Source organism: Gossypium hirsutum, chromosome D10, assembly GCF_007990345.1.
Source record: "Gossypium hirsutum isolate 1008001.06 chromosome D10, Gossypium_hirsutum_v2.1, whole genome shotgun sequence".
NCBI lineage: Eukaryota > Viridiplantae > Streptophyta > Magnoliopsida > Malvales > Malvaceae > Gossypium > Gossypium hirsutum.
This window is the reverse complement of record NC_053446.1, coordinates 67,882,164-67,904,347: the sequence shown is the minus strand read 5'-3', so window position 1 is coordinate 67,904,347 and position 22,184 is coordinate 67,882,164. Positions and strand designations below refer to the sequence as shown.

At 31.0% G+C, this 22,184-nt stretch overlaps 2 protein-coding genes across 4 annotated transcripts; one reads left to right on the top strand and one right to left on the bottom strand.

The window, feature by feature from the left end:
- Nucleotides 1–358: 358 nt before the first annotated feature.
- LOC107931791 (uncharacterized) lies at nt 359–10,276 on the top strand. 2 transcript variants are annotated; one of them, XM_016863723.2, is made up of 11 exons: nt 359–498; nt 624–3,154; nt 3,588–3,968; nt 4,069–4,527; nt 6,218–7,000; nt 7,185–7,667; nt 8,078–8,383; nt 8,496–8,825; nt 8,968–9,729; nt 9,816–9,931; nt 10,010–10,276. In XM_016863723.2, exons 2-10 carry the CDS (start codon nt 647–649, stop codon nt 9,870–9,872), a joined length of 6,069 nt encoding a protein of 2,022 aa, XP_016719212.2. In that variant the 5' UTR covers nt 359–498; nt 624–646; the 3' UTR covers nt 9,873–9,931; nt 10,010–10,276. The 2 variants fall into 2 exon arrangements, with proteins under 2 accessions (XP_016719212.2, XP_040959753.1); XM_041103819.1 differs by lacking the exon at nt 359–498 and having other exon boundaries at nt 515–3,154; nt 7,236–7,667.
- LOC107931797 (protein trichome birefringence-like 40) lies at nt 10,166–17,894 on the bottom strand. Of its 2 annotated transcripts, XR_005919975.1 has the most exons (4): nt 17,634–17,894; nt 12,147–12,235; nt 11,032–11,074; nt 10,166–10,943 (listed from the first exon to the last, which is right to left on the bottom strand). XR_005919975.1 is itself a non-coding variant. In XM_016863731.2 (3 exons), exons 1-3 carry the CDS (start codon nt 17,674–17,676, stop codon nt 10,652–10,654), a joined length of 378 nt encoding a protein of 125 aa, XP_016719220.1. In that variant the 5' UTR covers nt 17,677–17,738; the 3' UTR covers nt 10,166–10,651. The 2 variants fall into 2 exon arrangements, 1 of the variants encoding a protein (XP_016719220.1); XM_016863731.2 differs by lacking the exon at nt 12,147–12,235 and having other exon boundaries at nt 17,634–17,738.
- Between the last annotated feature and the right edge of the window lie 4,290 nt (nt 17,895–22,184).

Sequence of the window (22,184 nt, the reverse complement as noted above, 5' to 3'; positions counted from 1 at the left end):
GTTTTTATAGGAAATGGAGTTGCAAAGAAAAAGGAAGGTATTTTTTTGAAAAAAAATAAAATCAATTTAAAACATGAAATGAGTGATCAAAATAAAAATTTATTAAAATTGGATGACTTAAATGAGTATATAATAATATTGAATTAATGTCACGTGACTAAAGAGGGAATAATTTTAAAAAATGAAAATAGTTTTTGACTGCAATGCCTAAATGACTAATTGTGCAATTTACCCAACATTTAATGCTTACGAATAAAAATTGCAATAAATGAAAAAGCATCGGCGTGGTGGGTCATCATGTCTGTTGGCTTCTTCACTTTTTAGTTGTATCCGCGAAAGTAATGCATGTTTTTTGAACATACAAAACAATTGAAACTTGCTTACTTTTACATTAACTTGCCTATTCTCAAATTACTACTCGCTTTACTCGGTTAAGGCAAATTATTATTTCCATCGTTCAAAACTCATCGCTCAATCCTTCTCTTATATTTTGCAAAGGTACGCCATCTGCTTTCATTTGTTCTGTCTTGTTTGTTTACAGAAGCTTTACTTTCTGCTCATTTTTACTTGTACCTTTTTCTTCTGCTTTTGTTTTGATTTCTGTTGTGGCTGTGGTTTTTTAGTTTACTTGCTCTTTGCTCTCTCAATGGACTTTGTTATTGCCATCGTTAGCTCTATTGTCGCTAAAGCTGCAGAGTATACGATTTCTCCTATCATAAACCATGTCAAATACCTTTCCAATCATCAGCAAAATGTTGAGATCCTCAAGCACCAAGCTGAGAAGCTGAAAGTTGCAAGGGACAGAGTGCAGCATTCTGTTGATGCAGCTTTACGAAACGGCAAAGAGATCCAAGGCGATGTTGACAAATGGTTGTCTGCAGTCGACACAAGGATCCTTGAACAAGTAGAGAAAGTGACGCAAGATGAAGAAAAAGCAAAGAAAAAGTGTTTCGTTGGTTTGTGTCCTCATTTCTGGACTCGTTACAAGCTTAGCCTGAAAGCTGCAGAGGAGGCGAAGGCTGTTGCCGAGCTACTTGAACAGGGCAAGTTTGACGAGGTTTCTTATCCTGTGCCTCTGCAAGGTATCGCTATCACACCATTTAAAGGGTACGAGGATTTTGAGTCAAGAACGTTGGTTTTGAATGGAATAATGGAGGCACTAAATGATGATAGCGTCAGCGTTATTGGGGTGCACGGTATGGGTGGGATCGGAAAAACAATGCTAGTCAAAGAAATCGCTAGAAAGGTCAAGGGCAATTTATTTGATTCGGTTGTCATAGCAACAGTAACGCAAGCCATTGATATTGAGAAAATTCAGGACAGAATTGCAGAGTTATTGGGCTTGAAATTTGAGGAACAGAGTACTGATGTAAAGGCACTTCGACTACGAGAAAGATTGAAGAAAGAGAAGAGGGTTCTGGTTGTCTTGGATGACATTTGGGCAAAGGTTGATATTGAGGAAGTTGGGATCCCTGTGGGAGATGAGCACAAGGGATGCAAGTTGCTGCTAACTTCTAGAGAGCTAAATGTTTTATCAAATGGGATGGATGCTCAGAAACATTTTTCTGTTGGGTTTTTAAATAAAAACGAGGCCTGGGACCTGTTCAAGAAGAAGGCTGGCGACTGCGTTGAAAGTTGTGATTTGAAGCCTGCAGCTATGGAGGTAGCCAAAAAATGTGCAGGATTGCCCATAGCCATTGCGACAGTTGCAGGGGCTTTGAGAAACAAAAGATTGTTTGAGTGGAAGAATGCTTTACGAGAACTAGAGAGGCCTTCATCAAGCAACTTCACGGGGATAGCTGCAGCATATTCAGCTATTGAGTGGAGTTTTAATTATTTAGAAAGTGAGGAAGTTAAGCTGACTTTCTTGCTTTGCTGTGTAATAGGCCATAATGGTCTGGTTGAGAAGTTGATGAGATATACTGTGGGTTTGGGTTTATTTGGTGGTGTCAACACTATGGAAGAAGCTAGAAATGAAGTATTGACGGTTGTGGCTAATCTCAAAGCGTCTTCCCTGTTGCTTGATAGTTATGATGATGAGCACTTTGATATCCATGATGTTGTTTGGGATGCTGCTTTAGCTATTGCATCGAGGGACTACCATATGCTTGTTTTGAGAGATCATATTCCAAAGGAGTGGTCCGATAAGGCGAAAATGAACAGCTTGAGAGTGATAAGCTTACCTTGTCCTCAAATTGTAGCCGAGCTTCCCAAGGAGATGGAGTATTCAGGTCTTTCCTTTTTCCATATGGCCCATGATGATTCAGTGGCAATTCCTCCCCATTTTTTCAGACGAATTGAAAGTCTCAAAATCTTGGATTTACGTTCATATTCCTATCTACCTGAGTCAATTAATCACCTCTTAGACCTTCGCATGTTATGTCTAAGAGGATGTCTAGTTGAAGACATAACCATCATTGGAGAGCTCAAAAATTTAGAAATCCTCGACCTTGCTTTCTCAAGGATCAAAGAACTACCCAAGGAGATAGCACAATTGACTCGGTTAAGGTTGTTAGATTTGAGTGGGTGTAGAAAACTCAAAATCATCCCACCAAATGTCTTATCAAGTTTGTCTAAATTAGAAGAATTATATATGGAGGGAAGCTTTGCTGAATGGGAAAATGAAGGAGTAGTTGACAACAAGAGGAGAAATGCAAGCCTTGATGAATTAAACAATTTGTCTCGTCTAACTACTTTATATGTTCGAATTTCTGATATCCAAATGATTCCAAAGCATCGATTCATTGAGACATTGAACAGATACAGGATTATTGTAGGTAATCATCCTAGATCCAAGTGGCTCCGAAGACATGAATGTTCAAGGACATTGGAGCTCCAGTTATATACAAACATTTGTTTGGATAATGGGGTGAAAATGTTGCTGGGAAAGGCTGAAGATTTGTACCTAGACCTAGAAGGTCTTGAAGGCATCAAGAATGTACTTGCAGAGTTAAATAAAGGGAACGATTTTCCACATTTACAGAGTCTTCATGTCCAAAATGGTATGCAGGTGCAATATATCACAATGAACAAAATTGAGTTTTCTGAATTACGTTTCATAAAACTTGAGCGTCTGCCGCAACTTATTAGCTTTTGCTGTCAAGAGGAAAGGTGTTCCACGAGTTTTGAGCCCCTACCACTTTTCATTTATCAGGTATTTGTTTGACATTATTCATATATTCTTTTACAACTTTTATTTATAATGCAACTATTTAGTGACATCGTCAAAAAAGTTATAATTATTAGATAATTATTTGATCCACTAACTTAAATTTCTAATAATAAAATAATTAATTATCCAATAGTTTTTAAGGCTGCAAAGTAAATTTCAAACCCAAAATTTAAATTTTAATCCAAACTCATCGAAAGTCCAAAATCAATTCAATACACAAAAATGATGAAAATGTAATTGGAATTCACAGTTCGAACTAAAATTCTTTAAAATCGAAAATCATATTTCCAAATTATGTTACGTATTATCTTTTCGTTTCCCTTCCATTTAGATTTTTAGAAGAAAAGAATTGTTTGTATTTATGCAACTTGTTTTCCATCATTCCATTAACAACAACATAATATGGCACAAGCAGACATATCATAGGAGTTCGAATTTGAGGAGGTTGATCATCAGTGGATGCGGCAAGTTGGAGCATCTGTTATCACCCTCTGTCGCCAGGAGTCTGGTGCAGCTCCACCGCTTTGAGATAGTGCATTGTGAGTCCTTAAGGGAGATAATATTTACAGAGGAAATAGAAGAAGAAGAAGAAGAAATGAATAATGTGATTTGTTTCCCCCGATTAAACTTTCTGCGTATGGATTTCCTTGGAAACCTCATCTCCTTCTGCTCAGGAAATTATAATGTCGAATTCCCTTTGTTGAAAGAGCTAACGATTGGGTTTTGCCCGAAATTAAAAGAATTCATTAGTGAAAGCAGTATTGAGTCCGGCATGCATACTCTCTTCAATGAGAAGGTGATTTATTTATTTCATTAGTCTTATATATGATTCAGTTGATTCGTCCTGCATTACATGAGCTAACTTTCTTATGAGCATGAATGATATATATGAATAGGTTGCAATTCCAAGCTTGGAAAGGATGAAAATCTCCGGGTTGATAAATGCGAAGATGATATTTCATAATGAGCTACCACCAGATTCTTTTCAAAATCTACGAGAATTAAGTGTTTCAAACTGTGAGAGGCTAAAAAATATATTTCCAGCGTTAATAGCCAAACATCTTCCGCAACTTGAACAATTATGGATAATTCGGTGTGGGGTGGAGGAGATTGTATCGGAAGGGGAAGGTGTAGAGGAGCAGCCTGTGAGTTTTGAGTTTCCCAAAGTGTCTTCCCTTATGGTTGAACACTTAGAAAAGCTCAAATGTTTCTATAAAGGGCAACATACAATTGCGTGGCCAATGTTGAAAAAATTGACCACGGATTGTTCTGCTTTGCTAATGATAGTGGGTTTAGAAGATGTTAGAATCCAGGAAAGGAAGGGAAATGGGGAGGCAGTATTGTTGGTTGAAGAGGTACGTATATGATCACATGCATGTTATGTTGTTATATGCCATAATGATGCAATTTAATTAACTGAATCTTACATTGCTTTGATAGGCATTTCTTTGGAGATATCTATCTAATACTTATATTTAAGTATTTACTGGTTTAGGGTCATCATTGGAATTATGAAATTATATAAATATTAATTTTTAAAATCATAATTAATATTATTATGATAATATTTTATATTTTTATATTATATTTAAATAAAAGTTAAATTTTTTATTTTTATTTTTCTAAAAATGAAGAAATAATTTATTTCAAAAATAAGATTTTGACAAATAAAATCAACTTACTATTTTCCACATTATGTGATAAATAGTTATATATTTACTTATTATATTCTAACACTTTTTTGTTATAATTTTTATATTAAATAAAATGTTAATATGGTTATGAAACACATTTTAAAAAAATTAAATTTAAAAAATATGAGACGATATATTTTAAAAATAGAATAATACCATTTCAAACTTTAATTTTTTTAAAAAAAAATTTAATTTAGACACTCTAAATAAGATAATTGTGTGAGTTAGTTATTACTGTTAAATTTTTTGTTTTCTTTTAATGGATTGTTATGTGACATATTAGCACATTGAGTGACTAACAAGTGAAATTTTTTATTGACTTTTGACTAAAGTTTAAAGGCATCCTTATAATTAGTCCAAAACTTTTTGCGCTTAAACTTTAGTTTATAAAAAAAAAACCACTTGTCAGTCACTCAATAGACTAATGTGTCACATTAACAATCCATTAACAACAGTGACAAATTTGCACAGTTATCTTATTTAAAGTGACTAAATTGAGAAAAAAATTGAAGTTGCCAAAATAGGACAAACCCTATTTTAGAGTGACCATAGTTGTAGTTTACCTTTTATTTTTGTGAAAAAGATAGAAAAAGTACAAAGTGTTATGACAAGGTGGATAAAAAAAAGGCTAAATGCTCAAATAGAGACCTAACCTTTTAAGGGTTGCTCACAAAAGAGTTAAAATTTTTAAAATGCTCATATAAGAGCCTAACATTTACAAAAATGTTCAAATGAAAACCAAACCTTTTAAAGTGCTCAAATAAGTTCCAAAACTTTTTTGAAAGTGCTCAAATAAGGTTTTCTCAAATAATGTATATTATGTCTCAAATTATATTTATATTATATTATATTATTTTCAAGCAATGTTTGATTCAACTGTCATGTATATTATTCTAAATATATTACATTTCACTTATTTTTTACTCAACTTGAATTGCAGTAAGTGAAAAATGTTCATTTAAAGATTTTTATAAAGGTTGGGCTTATATCAACATTTGAAAGGTTGCACACTAATTTGAGCATTTAAGAGAAGAGATTATTGTTTTGTAGGCAATTAAAAAAGTAAAAGTATCATGTATTATATTAGCCTTTTGTTTTAACTTACATTATTCTGCCTTTTTTTGTTTAATCAGAAACTTAATGATTGCTTGTGCATTTTAATTCAGACTTCCTATTCTTCATTCGGGTTTCTGCTTGTGTTTTTTATTATTATTATTATCAGTTTTCATTCATAAGGTATTCTGTTTTCTTAAATTTTTAAAAAGAAAATTCCTATTACTCTACATTGGTTTTATTTAAGCATGTACATCAACATTGAGCTTCATTTGTTAATGTTTACTTGGTTTCCTAGGTCATTCCCAATTTAGAGACACTTGAGTTACGAAATTTTAGTGATATGAATCAATGTCCACTGGATTTGTTCCCTCGCGTGGGTGGTGGCTTCCATAGTGGATCTTCTTATATATTTCCTCTCTTCCGAAGATTCTACAATTTGGAAAGTCTAAAGTTTAGTTATTTTGATTTCAAACATGTAGTCCCTTGTAAGGGAGATGTTGGGACTCTCTCACCAATAAAAAATCTGGAATTGCGTTCTTCCAAAAATCTTAAGCATGTATGGAGGAAAGATTCGGAACTTGGTCATATTCTCTCTAATCTCCAAACACTCACAATTTGGTATTGTGATGATTTGAAAAATATTGGAGCCTCGTCATTATCTTTCCAAAATCTCACAACTTTGGAGGTGTCAAATTGCAAAATGATGACAAATTTAGTTACACCCTTAGTAGTTGAGAATCTGGTGCAATTAACAACAATGAGGGTAAGAGGCTGCACTGAAATGACAGAAATAGTGACAAATGAGGGAGACTATCATCAGACAATAGTTGTCAGGAAATTGAAATGTTTAGAAATAAGCTATCTACAAAGGCTCACAAGCTTTTGTCCAGGGAGTTACACCTTCAACTTCCCTTGTTTGGAAGAAGTAGTTGTGGAAAGGTGTCCTAGATTGAAGATCTTTTCTGAGGGAGCTTTAAGCACCCCGCAATTACAAAGAGTAAACCAAGAGCGTTACAATCGAAATGTGTGTTGGAAAGGGAACCTGAATACCGCCATACATCAGTTGTACACAAAAAAGGTACGGAGTTGGTTCATAATGCTATCTAGCTTACTCCTGTCTTGATACAATAAAAGTTAGTGCCCGATTTTCTTTCCTATTCTTTCATCATTTTAAAAAAAATTAAAACCTACTTGACTAACTAACAAAGAGTGTTTATTTTTGAATTATGAGCGTAATAATATGGATGGATTTGTTGTTTTAGGGTGGATTCAATATCCCATTTGATTTGAACATCTCTGACACGTTTCCAAAGTTGATAGAAATATGGAAAAGAAACCCTCAAGAAATCTTGGAGTCGAAGAACCTTAGCAGAATGGAGATTTATAAATGTAGCAGCTTGAACTATATTTTTACCCCGTCTATGCTTTTGAGCCTGAAGCAACTAAGAAGGATAGAAGTAAAAGAATGCAATGCAATGGAACAAGTGATCAGGGAAGACGAGGAGGAAGCAACCATACATAATTTGATATTTCCTAAGCTCTCCTTTGTAAAAATAGAGATGTGTTCCAACTTGACAAATTTTTATTTGGGAAGTCGACCTCTTGAAATTCCAAATTTGTGGGATATTACGATAGCTGAGTGCGCAAAAATGAGGGCATTTTCTTCTACAATTTCAAGAAAGAGTGAAAAAGTGATTGACGAGCAAGATGTGGAAGATGATACTGCCGCTTTATTCTGTGACAAGGTCAGTTTGGCATTCAATCTTTATCTGAACTAATTAATTCATATCATCTTTCTATTTGATGAATTTGAGCGAAGCGTAAACTTTATTCACTTTATTTAAATTTTAGTTGTGCTGATATGAGTATGCATCCAAACTCGAATCGTCAATAGAATAATTTTTATCTTATTTTTAAAATAAATTAAAGTACATATATAATACTTTTAATATATGATTTTTGTTTTAAAAGTTTGGTATTTGAATAATAGTATAAATATTTATTTGAAAGACATTTTAAAAACAAATTATTTTTTCTAATTTTTTCTCTAACCTTAAAATACAACTGAATTTATTTGATGAAAATAGAAATGTGTTATAATTTATATTGTTATTTATATTCATAAAATCTAAACTCATATTATTTATGTCAACAGGTTGTCATTCCCCGTTTGATGAATCTGAAGTTGTCCTCCATTAACATTCATAAGATATGGCACCACCCATCCTACTCACCAGAGAGGAATCAGATGTTCCCTACACTGCAGTCCCTGTGTCTGGAAGACCCTCCCAAACTCAAAGATACCTGCTTTGAGAATGGCTTTGAATTCCCATACTTAAGAGATTTAACACTAACAAATTGTCCTCTGCTGAGAACAATCATCTCTAAATCTGTATGTGGAGATGAAACTCAAATTCACCAACCTACACAAACAAATAACTCTGCTGTCCTCAATCAAAAGGTCATTTCTTCCTCTTTTACTTTACTATTATTCTCTTCTCCTTTTACTTCTTTCATTAATCTTTTTCATTTCAACATATTTCAGTTATTAACCCAATCTAATGATGTATTAGGTTGTTTTCCCTTGGTTGAAGAAGTTGCTGATTCAGGGCTGTGATTCGTTAGAAGAAATAATTGAGCTGCAAGCACTCAATGCCAATGAAGCACAGTCAACATCAGCTACTCGGTCTACTATGGCAGAAACAGTGATGACCAAGTTTGTATTTCCCCGTCTAACGCACCTTGGACTGGATAAGGTGCCGAGTTTGAAAAGTTTCTGCTCTAGGATGCATACCACCCAATGGCCGTCATTGAAATTTATGAAGGTTATTGAATGCCCCAAAGCACAGATATTTGGTGAGGTTGAAATCCCAAACCAACAACCCTTGTTTTGCGTCAATGAGGTCTGCTCACTGATAGTTTATATTCCATGTTCATTACTTGAATTTATATTCAAATCAAATGAGGTTCCCTATAAGTTGCCTTTTGAACTAACTCAAATTTAAAACTCCTTAGTCAATGTTCAATATATTTGTTGTTGTCCAGGACACTTTCCCTGTTTTACAAGAATTAACACTGAAGACGAATGATATGATAAAGGGGATATGTGATGGACAACTCTCATTGCAGTGTTTCCCAAACCTCAAACTTCTTAACCTCCAATTCTTTCCTGAGACATCTACTACTCTTCCATATTCCTTCATTCAGTCACTACCAAAGCTTGAGAAGCTTGTTATAAACAATGCCTCCATTTCTGAAATAGTCCGGTTTGAAGGACTCATCAACGAGGAAAGGCACACATGGGCATGCTATCAGTTAGAGGCCTTAAGGTTGTCTCAACTTCCAGAGCTAACATTAAAGACTTTAGAGCCATTTTTGTTGTCTGTCAAAAATCTATTAAGTATGGAAGTTTCAAGATGCCATGGATTCATCAATCTAATGGCATGCTCGACAGCTAAGAGCCTGACACTACTAGAAAGATTGAGCATAGCTGATTCTGAGTTGATAGAAGAAATCATATCATGTGAAGGTGAAGACTTACAGGCCAGCATTGTTTTTCCCAAGCTGAAGTATTTGCAACTAAGTCATCTGCCAAGTATAGCAAGCTTTTCATTGGCGCATCACTCGTTGGAGTTCCCAGTCTTGCAAATGGTGATAGTGACAGACTGCCCCAAAATGAAGAATTTCTCTCAAGGGGAGTTAAGCACACCAAGGCTGGAACAAATGCACTTAACAAGAGATGAGGATGGTGAACTGCAGTGGGAAGGCGACCTTAACACCACCATAAAGCATATGTTCGATCAAATGGTACCAATCATTTTAAAGTGTTTTACTTTTGAAAACGTTGGTTTTACCTTTCTTTATAATTGTTTCTTTTGATCACGCACGTACAGAATGTTCAAAATTCTCAAGCGGTCGAGGTTACTGATCAGTTGCTCCAAATGAAATAAGGAAATATGTTGGGGTGCGTGTGAGACAAGCTCAGTTTCATTTCAATTCAAACCAAATGGTAATTTACTCTTCTATTTTCATCATGGCTTAACTAATGCTTTACAAAGTGACCATGGAAATGCCTTTTTCATTGTAGGTTGAGTTGCTCTGTTGGAGTATGGGGGCGTCCACTTTCCTTTATTCTGTTTTTGCAAATCTACTATTGAACTGTTGCATTTCACATTATTACCAAAGTATTGATTTTGAAGTGCATCATGCTTGGCACTGGGAATTACAAACATGAAAACTTTTAGTAGTAAGGTTGACCCCAGTTTTATGGATGTATTTCAGCCACATTATACTTTTTGCTGGTATTTTTGTATCAGCTTGGGGGATTAGATGATTTAATTAAGATTGCTACTCATTTTGCGTGTGCTTGTTTCTTCTTTTTTTGTTCTCTCTATAAAGAATATTATGTACTTATTTCAGTATTTTGATGAAAAGTTGAAGCTAATATCTCTTCAATCCCAGGATTCTCATATTCATCCTCACAATCATAATATCACCAATTCTCTTTTTTTAGGCAATAGGAGAAACAATCTAAAGCAAGAAGAAAACAAACCAATGCCATAAATAATTGAATTACATCACATGCATAATTGAGAACTGCAAACAGAAGTAAACAAATTTATTATATTTTCAATGTATAATCTTATGATCTTTTTTGAGTAAGCAAAATAAATAATTTAAGGAGACCACATATATGTTGGGTGGCTAGTGCCTGAACCAAATTTCTCTACTATTTGATGAGAGCTGCATACAGAAGTAGATTCCATGTATCGGGGAGGCCGGCAACGCACCAGTGGGTGCAATCCATGCCGTTGAAGTCATTGTAAGTGCTAGGATGTGCATCTTTTCTTAATTGAGAGAGCATTGTAATATCAAGCAAATGAACAGGTTTCTTGATGTTCCTTATGACCTCTTTAACTACGTACTCTGCCAGAGGCAAACCAGTTGGATAAATCGATCCCTTGAATGGTGTCGTCTGCCTTGAACAATTCCTTACTCCTGGCTCATTCCAATCTATGCCACTGATACATACATAAACAAGAGACTAGTAATCATGTTACTCGGAAGGCCGATACAGAACAAAGAGATCGCAACAGGGAAAAAGCTCACTTGTAGTGAGAAGGGGAAATTCCTTTTGCCTGCAATTTAATCCCTACAAAATAAAAAATCATAAAAAGTACAAATTAATAAGATCGTACTCAAAATAAATATGTAATTAATACATAAAAATATGTCATTTTAGAGTATTATCATAAACGTAGAAATGAAATGGTGAGAAAGCTAAGAGCAATAAGAGAGTATGATCTTCTTGTCCTTGAAAACCCCATTAGAGAGGAGAACAAAATTAAGACTAAAGTGAAAAACAATTTGATTATATTTGTAAGGTTGAGAGTTAAAGTAATAAAAAATTAAGATTAAAGTAAAAAACAATAAATATTAGAAGCTAAATTTATTATTATGCCTAAAAAAAATTAAAAACTTTAAATCGTGTTAAATTTTAGAGATTAAAATTACTTTAAGATATTTAATCCTATTAACATTTGGGTTAATAAATGAAGGTTAGTCAACATTTAGTTCCGAACATGACATTTTCTTTTAATTTGATCTGTAATTTTTTTTCACATAATTTTAAAATTTAATAATTTTTTTCAATTTTGAACGTAGCACTCTAGTATTTGTGACACCTCATTAGTTAACTAATTATATATTTAATTATATATATGTTACTTTCTTGATATTTTTAATAAGTTCACACCCACTTATATACTTACTTCGATTATTGATCTAATTTATGTGAAGCATAAATCATCGTTCTTATATAAAATCTAAATTAGTCAGGAAGGCCGATTTAAGAAAAAATTTGGTTGTTTAGGCTTATTTTTTATATATTTATTGGAATAGGCCGATTTTGAAGAGAGAAAATGACATTGTGTCTAGGATGATGCATTTTTAATATCCGTACCCTTGCAGGTATTGTTTCTTATGTTTAGAGTTACAATGGAATTTATAAATCTGTTAATTGGATTACAGAGATTTATCGACAATGTGGGGAAAGAGAGATGCTTTGTGTAATGCTACTTTCTAATGGTAGTCTTCTCCTAACTTTAGAAGATGGATACATGGTGAATCCTCCGATACCAAAATCTTTTTTCTATAATTTAATGGAGAGAAAAGAAAACATTATTAGAATAGAGAGAGCGAGATACCATTAAAAATGGGAGTACCTTTACAATATTAGTTTAAGGAAAGTGCCACTATAGCAGCCTCACAAGGAAGCAGCTGCCACCACCACTACCACCCATTCTTTCAAGGCCTGATAGCCAATTTGTAAGTTCCATAAATCTCATCATCAATACAAAATATTTTTTGGTTCCACAATAGCAGCTTTGCTAAATTCATGTTTTAAATATATAAACTTGTAGGGTAAACAAACAAGTTGAGAAATGGTAAAATATGCGAAGACAAATACATATGAAAATGAACAAAAGAAAAACATAGATAGAATATTGAAAAGTTGATGATGGTATCAATACATGGTGAAAGGTATCGATATTTTCTTAAGTGTATCAATACTTTTAATTTTTGTTAAGGTTTTTTGAACTTTAAAGTTCAAATTGATGTCGATGTCAAGTAAGGGTAAATGTATCGTGCTTTCTTACACATTTTTACTTTTTCTATTAAAAATTAAACTATTACCATAAATATGTCAAAAATGGGCCTAAACAACCATTTTTTTTTTAAATCTGCTTTGTTTTTTTGGCTATAAATAGTTATATAGATATGTTGATAGCTTTTGATGTATGTGTTAATATTTTTCCAACAGATTTTAATAAGATCTTTTTTCGAATTTACCTCCAAAATACAGTACCAAAATAGTATTCCCATTAAGCCCCCAACTCAATAATTGGTCATACCTTGTTCCTTTCTTTTGTCACCTTTACCAAAAGAGAATATAAATTAATAAATAAAAAATAAAGTTATAAAAAGATAATGCTACTTTAATCAAGCTAAAATATTTTAGGGGAAATTGTATAATTGGTCACCGTTTTTCAAAAAGTTTTATTTTGGTACTAAAAAATAAAAAAATTTCATTTTATGAACTATTATTAAAAATTATTTTCATTTTATGCACTACGGTTAAAATTATTTTTATTTTGGTCACTCACTATTAACAAGAGAAAAACTTGAGTTTTTTTCGATGAATTATTTGAGTTTTTATAGAAAATGGAGTTGCAGACAAAAATGAAGGTTTTTTTTGAAAAAAATAAAATTAATTTAAAATATAAAATAAGTGATTAAAATAAAAATTTATTAAAATTGAGTGATTAAAATGAGTATATAATAATATTGAATTAATGTCACGTGACTAAAGAGGGAATAATTTTAAAAAAATGAAAATAGTTTTTGACTGCAATGCCTAAATGACCAATTGTGGAATTTACCCAACATTTAATGCTACCTAACTTCAACAATTATTGTACGAATAAAAATTGCAATAATTGAAAAAGCACAGGCGTGGTGGGTCATCATGTCTGTTGTCTTCTTCAATTTTTGGCTATTTTACCAAATTAGTCTAAAAAAATATTATATTTACAAAAATAATCCAAGTTCAAAAATAATCGCCAAAATAACTTAAAATGAACAGTACCCACTCGTTTTTTGCACCAATGATTGCCTAATAATTGTGTCAGAATTAAAAAAATTAATTTTTGAATTTTAGCCTGTCAATGGCCGAAACCCATGTATTTTTTTTAATTTGTATAATATTGATATACGAAAAAAGAAAAAGAAAAAAGAAAAAAATTAATTTTTTGGCTGTTGGCCTGTCAATGGTCGGCACCCAATAGTAAAAAAAAATTTGAATTGTTTCATGTCAGAATCAGATATCAATATACTGATATCTGATTTTTACACGAAAAAAATTTTAATTTGTACTGGGTGCCGGCCATTGACAGGCCAGCACCCAAAAAATTTCTTTTAACTTTTTCGTATACTGATATATGATTTTTACACGCAAAAAAGAAATTTTTTTAAATTTGTACTGGGTGTCGGCCAGTGACATGCCAGCACCCAAATTTTTTTTTACTTTTTTTGTATTCTGATATCTGATTTTTACACGAAAAAAGAAAAAAAATTGTTTTTTAAAATTTGTACTGGGTGCTAGCCATTGACAAGCCAGCACCCAAAAAAAATTTTTTCAACTTTTTTCGTATACTGATATCTGATTCTGACACGAAAAAAATTCAAAATTTTTTTTGTTACTATTGGGTGCCGGCCATTGACAGGCCTGCACCCAAAAATTTAATTTTTTTATTTTTTTTCTTTTTCCTTTTTCGTATATCAGTATTATACAATTTAAAAAAAATACATGGGTTTCGGCCATTGACAGGCCAAAACCCAAAAAATTAATTTTTTAATTCTGAAACAATATTAGCAATCATTGCAAAAAGGCAATATATAATAATTATTTTTGAACTTGGATTATTTTTATAAATATAATATTTTTTCAGACTAGTTTAGTAAAATAGCCTCACTTTTTAGTTGTATCCGCGAAAGTAATACATGTTTTTTGAACATACAATACACTTGTTATATTTTGCAAAGGTACGCCATTTGCTTTCATTTGTTCTGTCTTGTTTGTTTACAGAAGCTTTACTTTCTGTTCATTTTTACTTGGCCAAATGAAAAAGCATAGGCGTGGTGCATAACTTATAAATTTAACGTGGCATAATCTAATCACTACTTGGCCAAAGCCAACATGTGTTAATTCATAAACCATTCATGCCAAATCATATACGGAATATACCATACAAACATACTATGAAACTTTATTTTCACACATAAACTTATACCATGACCAATAATGCACAAATACAAGCATCATTTCGATTTCATCATTTATCAATTATAATCAAGCCTATGACCAATTATACACAAATCAATCATATATTTTCCAATTTTTCTCCTCCTCCTCTCCATTCCACATCCTTAATGTATATAACACGCTTAAACAACATTAACTATAAAGAGGGAATAATTTTAAAAAAATGAAAATAGTTTTTGACTGCAATGCCTAAATGACCAATTGTGGAATTTACCCAACATTTAATGCTACCTAACTTCAACAATTATTGTACGAATAAAAATTGCAATAATTGAAAAAGCACAGGCGTGGTGGGTCATCATGTCTGTTGTCTTCTTCACTTTTTGGCTATTTTACCAAATCAGTCTAAAAAAATATTATATTTACAAAAATAACCCAAGTTCAAAAATAATCGCCAAAATAACTTAAAATGAACAGTACCCACTCGTTTTTTGCACCAATGATTGCCTAATAATTGTGTCAGAATTAAAAAAATTAATTTTTTGAATTTTAGCCTGTCAATGGCCGAAACCCATGTATTTTTTTTAATTTGTATAATATTGATATACGAAAAAAGAAAAAGAAAAAAAGAAAAAAATTAATTTTTTGGCTGTTGGCCTGTCAATGGTCGGCACCCAATAGTAACAAAAAAAATTTTGAATTGTTTTCATGTCAGAATCAGATATCAATATACTGATATCTGATTTTTACACGAAAAAAATTTTAATTTGTACTGGGTGCCGGCCATTGACAGGCCAGCACCCAAAAAATTTCTTTTAACTTTTTTCGTATACTGATATATGATTTTTACACGCAAAAAAGAAATTTTTTTAAATTTGTACTGGGTGTCGGCCAGTGACATGCCAGCACCCAAATTTTTTTTTACTTTTTTTGTATTCTGATATCTGATTTTTACACGAAAAAAAAGAAAAAAAATTGTTTTTTAAAATTTGTACTGGGTGCTAGCCATTGACAAGCCAGCACCCAAAAAAAATTTTTCAACTTTTTTCGTATACTGATATCTGATTCTGACACGAAAAAAATTCAAAATTTTTTTTGTTACTATTGGGTGCCGGCCATTGACAGGCCTGCACCCAAAAATTTAATTTTTTTATTTTTTTTCTTTTTCCTTTTTCGTATATCAGTATTATACAATTTAAAAAAAATACATGGGTTTCGGCCATTGACAGGCCAAAACCCAAAAAATTAATTTTTTAATTCTGAAACAATTATTAGGCAATCATTGGTGCAAAAAAAGAGTGGGTGCTGTTCATTTTAGGTTATTTTAATAATTATTTTTGAACTTGGATTATTTTTATAAATATAATATTTTTTCAGACTAGTTTAGTAAAATAGCCTCACTTTTTAGTTGTATCCGCGAAAGTAATACATGTTTTTTGAACATACAATACACTTGTTATATTTTGCAAAGGTACGCCATCTGCTTTCATTTGTTCTGTCTTGTTTGTTTACAGAAGCTTTACTTTCTGTTCATTTTTACTTGGCCAAATGAAAAAGCATAGGCGTGGTGCATAACTTATAAATTTAACGTGGCATAATCTAATCACCACTTGGCCAAAGCCAACATGTGTTAATTCATAAACCATTCATGCCAAATCATATACGGAATATACCATACAAACATACTATGAAACTTTATTTTCACACATAAACTTATACCATGACCAATAATGTACAAATACAAGCATCATTTCGATTTCATCATTTATCAATTATAATCAAGCCTATGACCAATTATACACAAATCAATCATATATTTTCCAATTTTTCTCCTCCTCCTCTCCATTCCACATCCTTAATGTATATAACACGCTTAAACAACATTAACTATAATTTCACTATTCACTCACATATATATTCAAAGCTGTTTATCCGAGTCAGAGTCAATTATTTTTATCTGGAGCTAAAGAGCTCCAAATTAAGATCCGTAAAATTTCCTTGAAACTAGACTCACATATCTTCTTACAATAAAATTTTCAGAATTTTTGGTTTAGCAAATTAATACAATTTATTCTTTAAAGTTTCTCTTGTTTTGCTGTCTGACAGTTCCGACCACTCTCTACTAAAAATGAATTATCTAATTGTACAGAATTCAGATGATGTTTCCGTTTATTTCATTTGAAAATAGACTCACCAAGGATTCTAAACATATAAATTATAGCTCATAAATATTTTTCTTAAATTTTTGATGATTTTCCAAAATCAGAACAGGGAAACCCCAAATCATTCTGACATTGTCTCACAAAACTTATTATATCTTATAATTTACAATTCCATTGCTCACACCATTTCTTCTATAAAAAAACTAGACTCAATAAGCTTTAATTTTATATTTTATTCATCTTCTATTTCAATTCTCACAATTTTTGGTGATTTTTCAAAATTAGGCCACTGCTGCTGCCCAAAACTGTTTAGTGTAATATATTGATTACCAATTTGACTCTAAACTTTTAATATATGATAATTTCGTCCCTAGGCTTGGAAAATGAAATTCTTGCAATATAATCCTTGATTCAAGCCTAGTATTTCCCATACATATCAATAACAGCCCATGGATTCCATGAAATTTTAGAATTTCTCCATGATTTCAATACTTTTCAATTTAATCCCTAAAACTTGTTTTCATCTAAAATTCTTTAATAAAACACCTTTAAACATCCATTAACATCTCAATTTCATCACAAAATAACAAAAATCATATGAACTTATCATTAGTATCTTCCAAAACTTTCAACAAAATGAGAAACTAGTAGAATACTAAGTTGGACCTAATTGTAAAAGTCTAAAAATATAAAAATTTCAAGGACAAAGCAAGAATTAAACTTACTTGAAGCCAAAATATGGAATACCAGCTCCAAACCCTCTTCCATGGCTGTCTCCCACCGAAATTTCCAGAAGAAATGGTCTTGAAATGCTTAAAATAAAATTTGGCCACATAAACTTTATTGTAATTCCAAATTTGTCCTTAATACATAAAAATGTTAGATTTTTTTAACGGTATGCCATCTCAGCCACTTAAATTGGTCCATTTTCTCTTTTAGTCCTTCCTTATTTAATTGTTAAGCTATTTAATCACTTTAGCAAGTTTTGCATCTTTTCAATTTAGTTCTTTTTAATTAATTAACTGCAAAAACATTAAAATTTTCTGACGGAACTTTAACACTACCATATTGACACTCCGTAAATATTTATAAAAATATTTACGGCTCAGTTTATAACATCGAAGTCTCGATAACTCTTTTCCTCAATTTATTGACTTAATAATTTTTTATAAAATACAAATTACTAATTTAAAAATCTCTTAAAAATCATATTTGGCTCGTAATTATTGATAATAAAATTTACGAGCTTATTTTCTGAATTTGATGATCTCGTACCACTATTTTCAACATTTCTGAAAATCGGGCTATTACAGAAACAATGCTAGTTTATCAATTTTAAATCATACTTCCTATTCTTCTTTCCACTTTCATGGTGTGTAATTTTTATAAGGTATTATGATCTTTTAAAACAACAAAAAAAAATCCATCTATTCTAGATTCGTTTGATTTAATATTGATTTTGTTAGGATTTAATCATAAAAATCAAACACCAAATTTGGGCATGACTTGTTTATGTTTAATTGAATTCTAAGGCTTTAGAACATTATGACACGTTGACAATTAACTTTGTCACAACTCAAGCACGACATATCTGAAATGGTTGCAAACACTTAGATAAGGAAATTAGCCTCGGATAGCCCAAAGCGGCGAGCAAAAATCGACAAAAGAATTGAACATCCACCAAACACTTAATAGATAAGGAAACACTTATTTTTTTAAATAATAAATATTCAAACCATAATTGATTTTTATTTTATTAAATTAATTTTATTGGTTGTATTAATTTATTAAAATTTTAGTAATGAGAAATTCTACTATTAAATATTTTTATTTGAATCTTTTTTCTCTCTCTAAAAGTACAAAAACTGGTAGGGCATAAGCTTTTATGTTTTTAGTCGATTTAAATATTGAAGAACACAAAATTCGCAAATTCCTATTCCAAGCAGACTTATTTAGTCCTCTATAAATTTTTTAGTTTTTTTAAAAAATAAAATTTTATCAAATCTTAAAACGACTTATTTAACTCTATAAATTGTTGATTGATTACATGCTTTAGAAAAAAAAAAACTCATTGGATACCAAAGGCGAAGCCAGGATTTACCAATATTATCCAAGAGATCAAGGCCTTTGCCTACCCTTTTGGATTCTCCCCTACTTGATAGCAATGTAATTAAGGAAATAACATTATTATAATGAACTTGAATTTAATAAAATAATTTTAACAATACTAATAGTTTAGACTTAAATTTTGAAATGTAAAAATAAATAGACTAAATTCTTTAAAATAAAAGTATCATGACAAAATTTCAAATTTATAAAGAAAAATAAAGGGACTAATTTCAAACATACCACGTTATTATTTTGTTTTGACTTTTTTCAAAACTAACCTAAAAGTTCTTGCTTTATTCATTGTTTTGGATTCTCGGATATAATCATCATTTGGGGAAGTACTCAACTTTTGACACTGAATTATGGAACATTTTGGTTGGTATTAACCTACTATGAAACAGATTGGCATGATAAGGTGATAGTCCAATCAAATAATTTGGAGGCTATTAAATCAATTCAAGATAGCATATCAACCATATTGAATTTTGCTCTAATCAGGAGGATCCAATACCTATTGACTCACGAAGGCTAGTGGCCTGTAAAACATATATCTCGGGAGAATAATTAGGTTGTGGACGCTATAACCAAATTGGCTCTTAGAAGAAAGGAAGAGTTGCAAATACTTGATTCTTCTCCTAGAGAGATTCAAGAAATCTTAGACATGGATAAAGCTAATAGTTTTGGTTTTCAGTAGTTTTTTCGTGTAACTAGTTGTATATTTTCTTAATATCATCTCAAAAAAAAAATTACATTCATTTTTTAAATCAAAACTTACATTTTTCTATTGTTTTCCAAAAATGAAAGGAAATTATCAATGGTGGCTCCACTATGGGGACCTTGCTGAAACTATCCTTCATTGATTGATCCTGCTTTTCCCCAACATTTACTTGAAAGTCTCCCACTTTCTAATTTTTTTCACAAAAAAGTAATGTGAAATGTAGAAATAGTAAAAAAAAATTTCCTTCATTTAAATCATAAATACAAAATATTTTTGGTTCCACAATAGCAGCTTTGCTAAAATCATGTTTTAGATATGATAAACTTGTAAGGTAAACAAACAGGTTGAGAAATGGTAAAATATGAGAAGAAAAATACATATGAAAATGAACAAAAAAAAAACATAGAATTTTGAAAGATTGATGATGGTATCAATACATGGTGAAAAGTATCGATACTTTCTCAAGTGTATTAATATTTTTAATTTTTGTTCAATTTTTCTGAACTTTAAAATTCAAATTGATGTCGATGTCAAGTGTACCAATACTTTTGATTTTTGTTAAGTTTTTTTAAACTTTAAAGTTTAAATTAATGTCGATGTCAAGTAAGGGTAAGGGTATCGTGCTTTCTTACACATTTTTAGTTTTTCTATTAAAAATTAAACTATTACGAAAAATATGTCAAACATGGGCCTAAACAACAAATTTTTTTTTTAAATCTGCTTTTTTTGGCTAATTTAGCCATATATAAATAGTTATATAGATATGTTGATAGCTTTTGATCTATGTGTTGATATTTTTCCAACAGATTTTTATAATATCTTTTTTCGAATTTACCTGCAAAACACAGTACCAAAATAGTATTCCCATTAAGCCCCCAACTCAATAATTGGTCATACCTTGTTCCTTTCTTTTGTCACATTTACCAAAAGAGAATATAAATTAATAAATAAAAAATAAAGTTATAAAAAGATAAGTCTACTTTAATCAAGCTAAAATATTTTAGGGAAAACTATATAATTGGTCACCGTTTTTCAAAAAGTTTTATTTTTGGTACTAAAAAATAAAAAGTTTCATTTTAGGCACTATGGTTAAAATTGTTTTTATTTTGGCCATTCACCATTAATTTAATGTTATTGCACTTTCATTTTAGTTTTTATTCATTAACAAGAGAAAAACTTGGGTTTTTTTGATGAATTATTTGGGCTTTTATAGGAAATGGAGTTGCAGAGAAAAAGGAATGTCTTTTTTTGAAAAAAAATAAAATTAATTTAAAACATGAAATGAGTGATTAAAATAAAAATTTATTAAAATTAGGTGATTAAAATAAGTCTATAATAATATTGAATTAATGTCACGTGACTAAAGATTTTAAAAATAATTTTTGACTGCAATGCCTAAATGACCAATTGTGGAATTTACCCAACATTTAATGCTACCTAACTTCAACAACAATTAGTGTACGAATAAAAATTGCAATAAATGAAAAAGCATCGGCGTGGTGGGTCATTATATCTGTTGTCTTCTTCACTTTTTAGTTGTATCCGCGAAAGTAATACATGTTTTTTGAACATACAATAAGTACAAAGGAAAAAAAGTAAATTTTTTTACCGTACTGAGTGTAGGTCATTAATAAGTCAATACTAAAAAATATATATTTTTAAAAAAAATAAAAAAAAAATTTACTGTACTGGGTGCCGGCCATTGACAGGCCAGCACCCAAAAAAAATATTTTTTTACTTTTTTTCATACTTTGGTGCCGGTCATTGATAGACCAAAATTCGAATTTTTTTACTGTACTGGGTGTCAGCCATTGACAGGCCAGCACCCAAAAAAATTTTTTTTTACTCTGCTGTACTCGGTGCAGGCCATTGACAGGCCAGCACCCAATTTTTTGTTCTTTTTCTTTTTTCTTATATTAATATTATACAATTTAAAAAAATACACGAGTTCCGCCCATTAACAGGCCAAAACCCAAAAAATTATTTTTTTAAAATCTGACACAATTATCAGACAATCATAGGTGATTATTCTGTAAACATAATTATTTTCATGATTATTTTTAAACTTGAGTTATTTTTATAAATATAATATTTTTTTAGACTATTTTAGTAAAATAGCCTAGTATTCCCATTAAGCCCCCAACTCAATAATTGGTCACACCTTGCTCCTTTCTTTCGTGACCTTTACAAAAATAGAATGTAAATTAATAAATAAAAAATAAAGTTAAAAAAAGATAAGGCTATTTTAATCAAGCTAAAGTATTTTAGGGAAAACTATATAATTGGTCACAGTTTGTCAAAAAGTTTTATTTTTAGTACTAAAAAATAAAAATTTTCATTTTAGGCACTATTATTAAAATTTATTTTTATTTTAGGGTTTAGGATTAAAATTGTTTTTATTTTGGCCACTCACCAATAAATTTAATTTAATGTTATTGCAATTTCATTT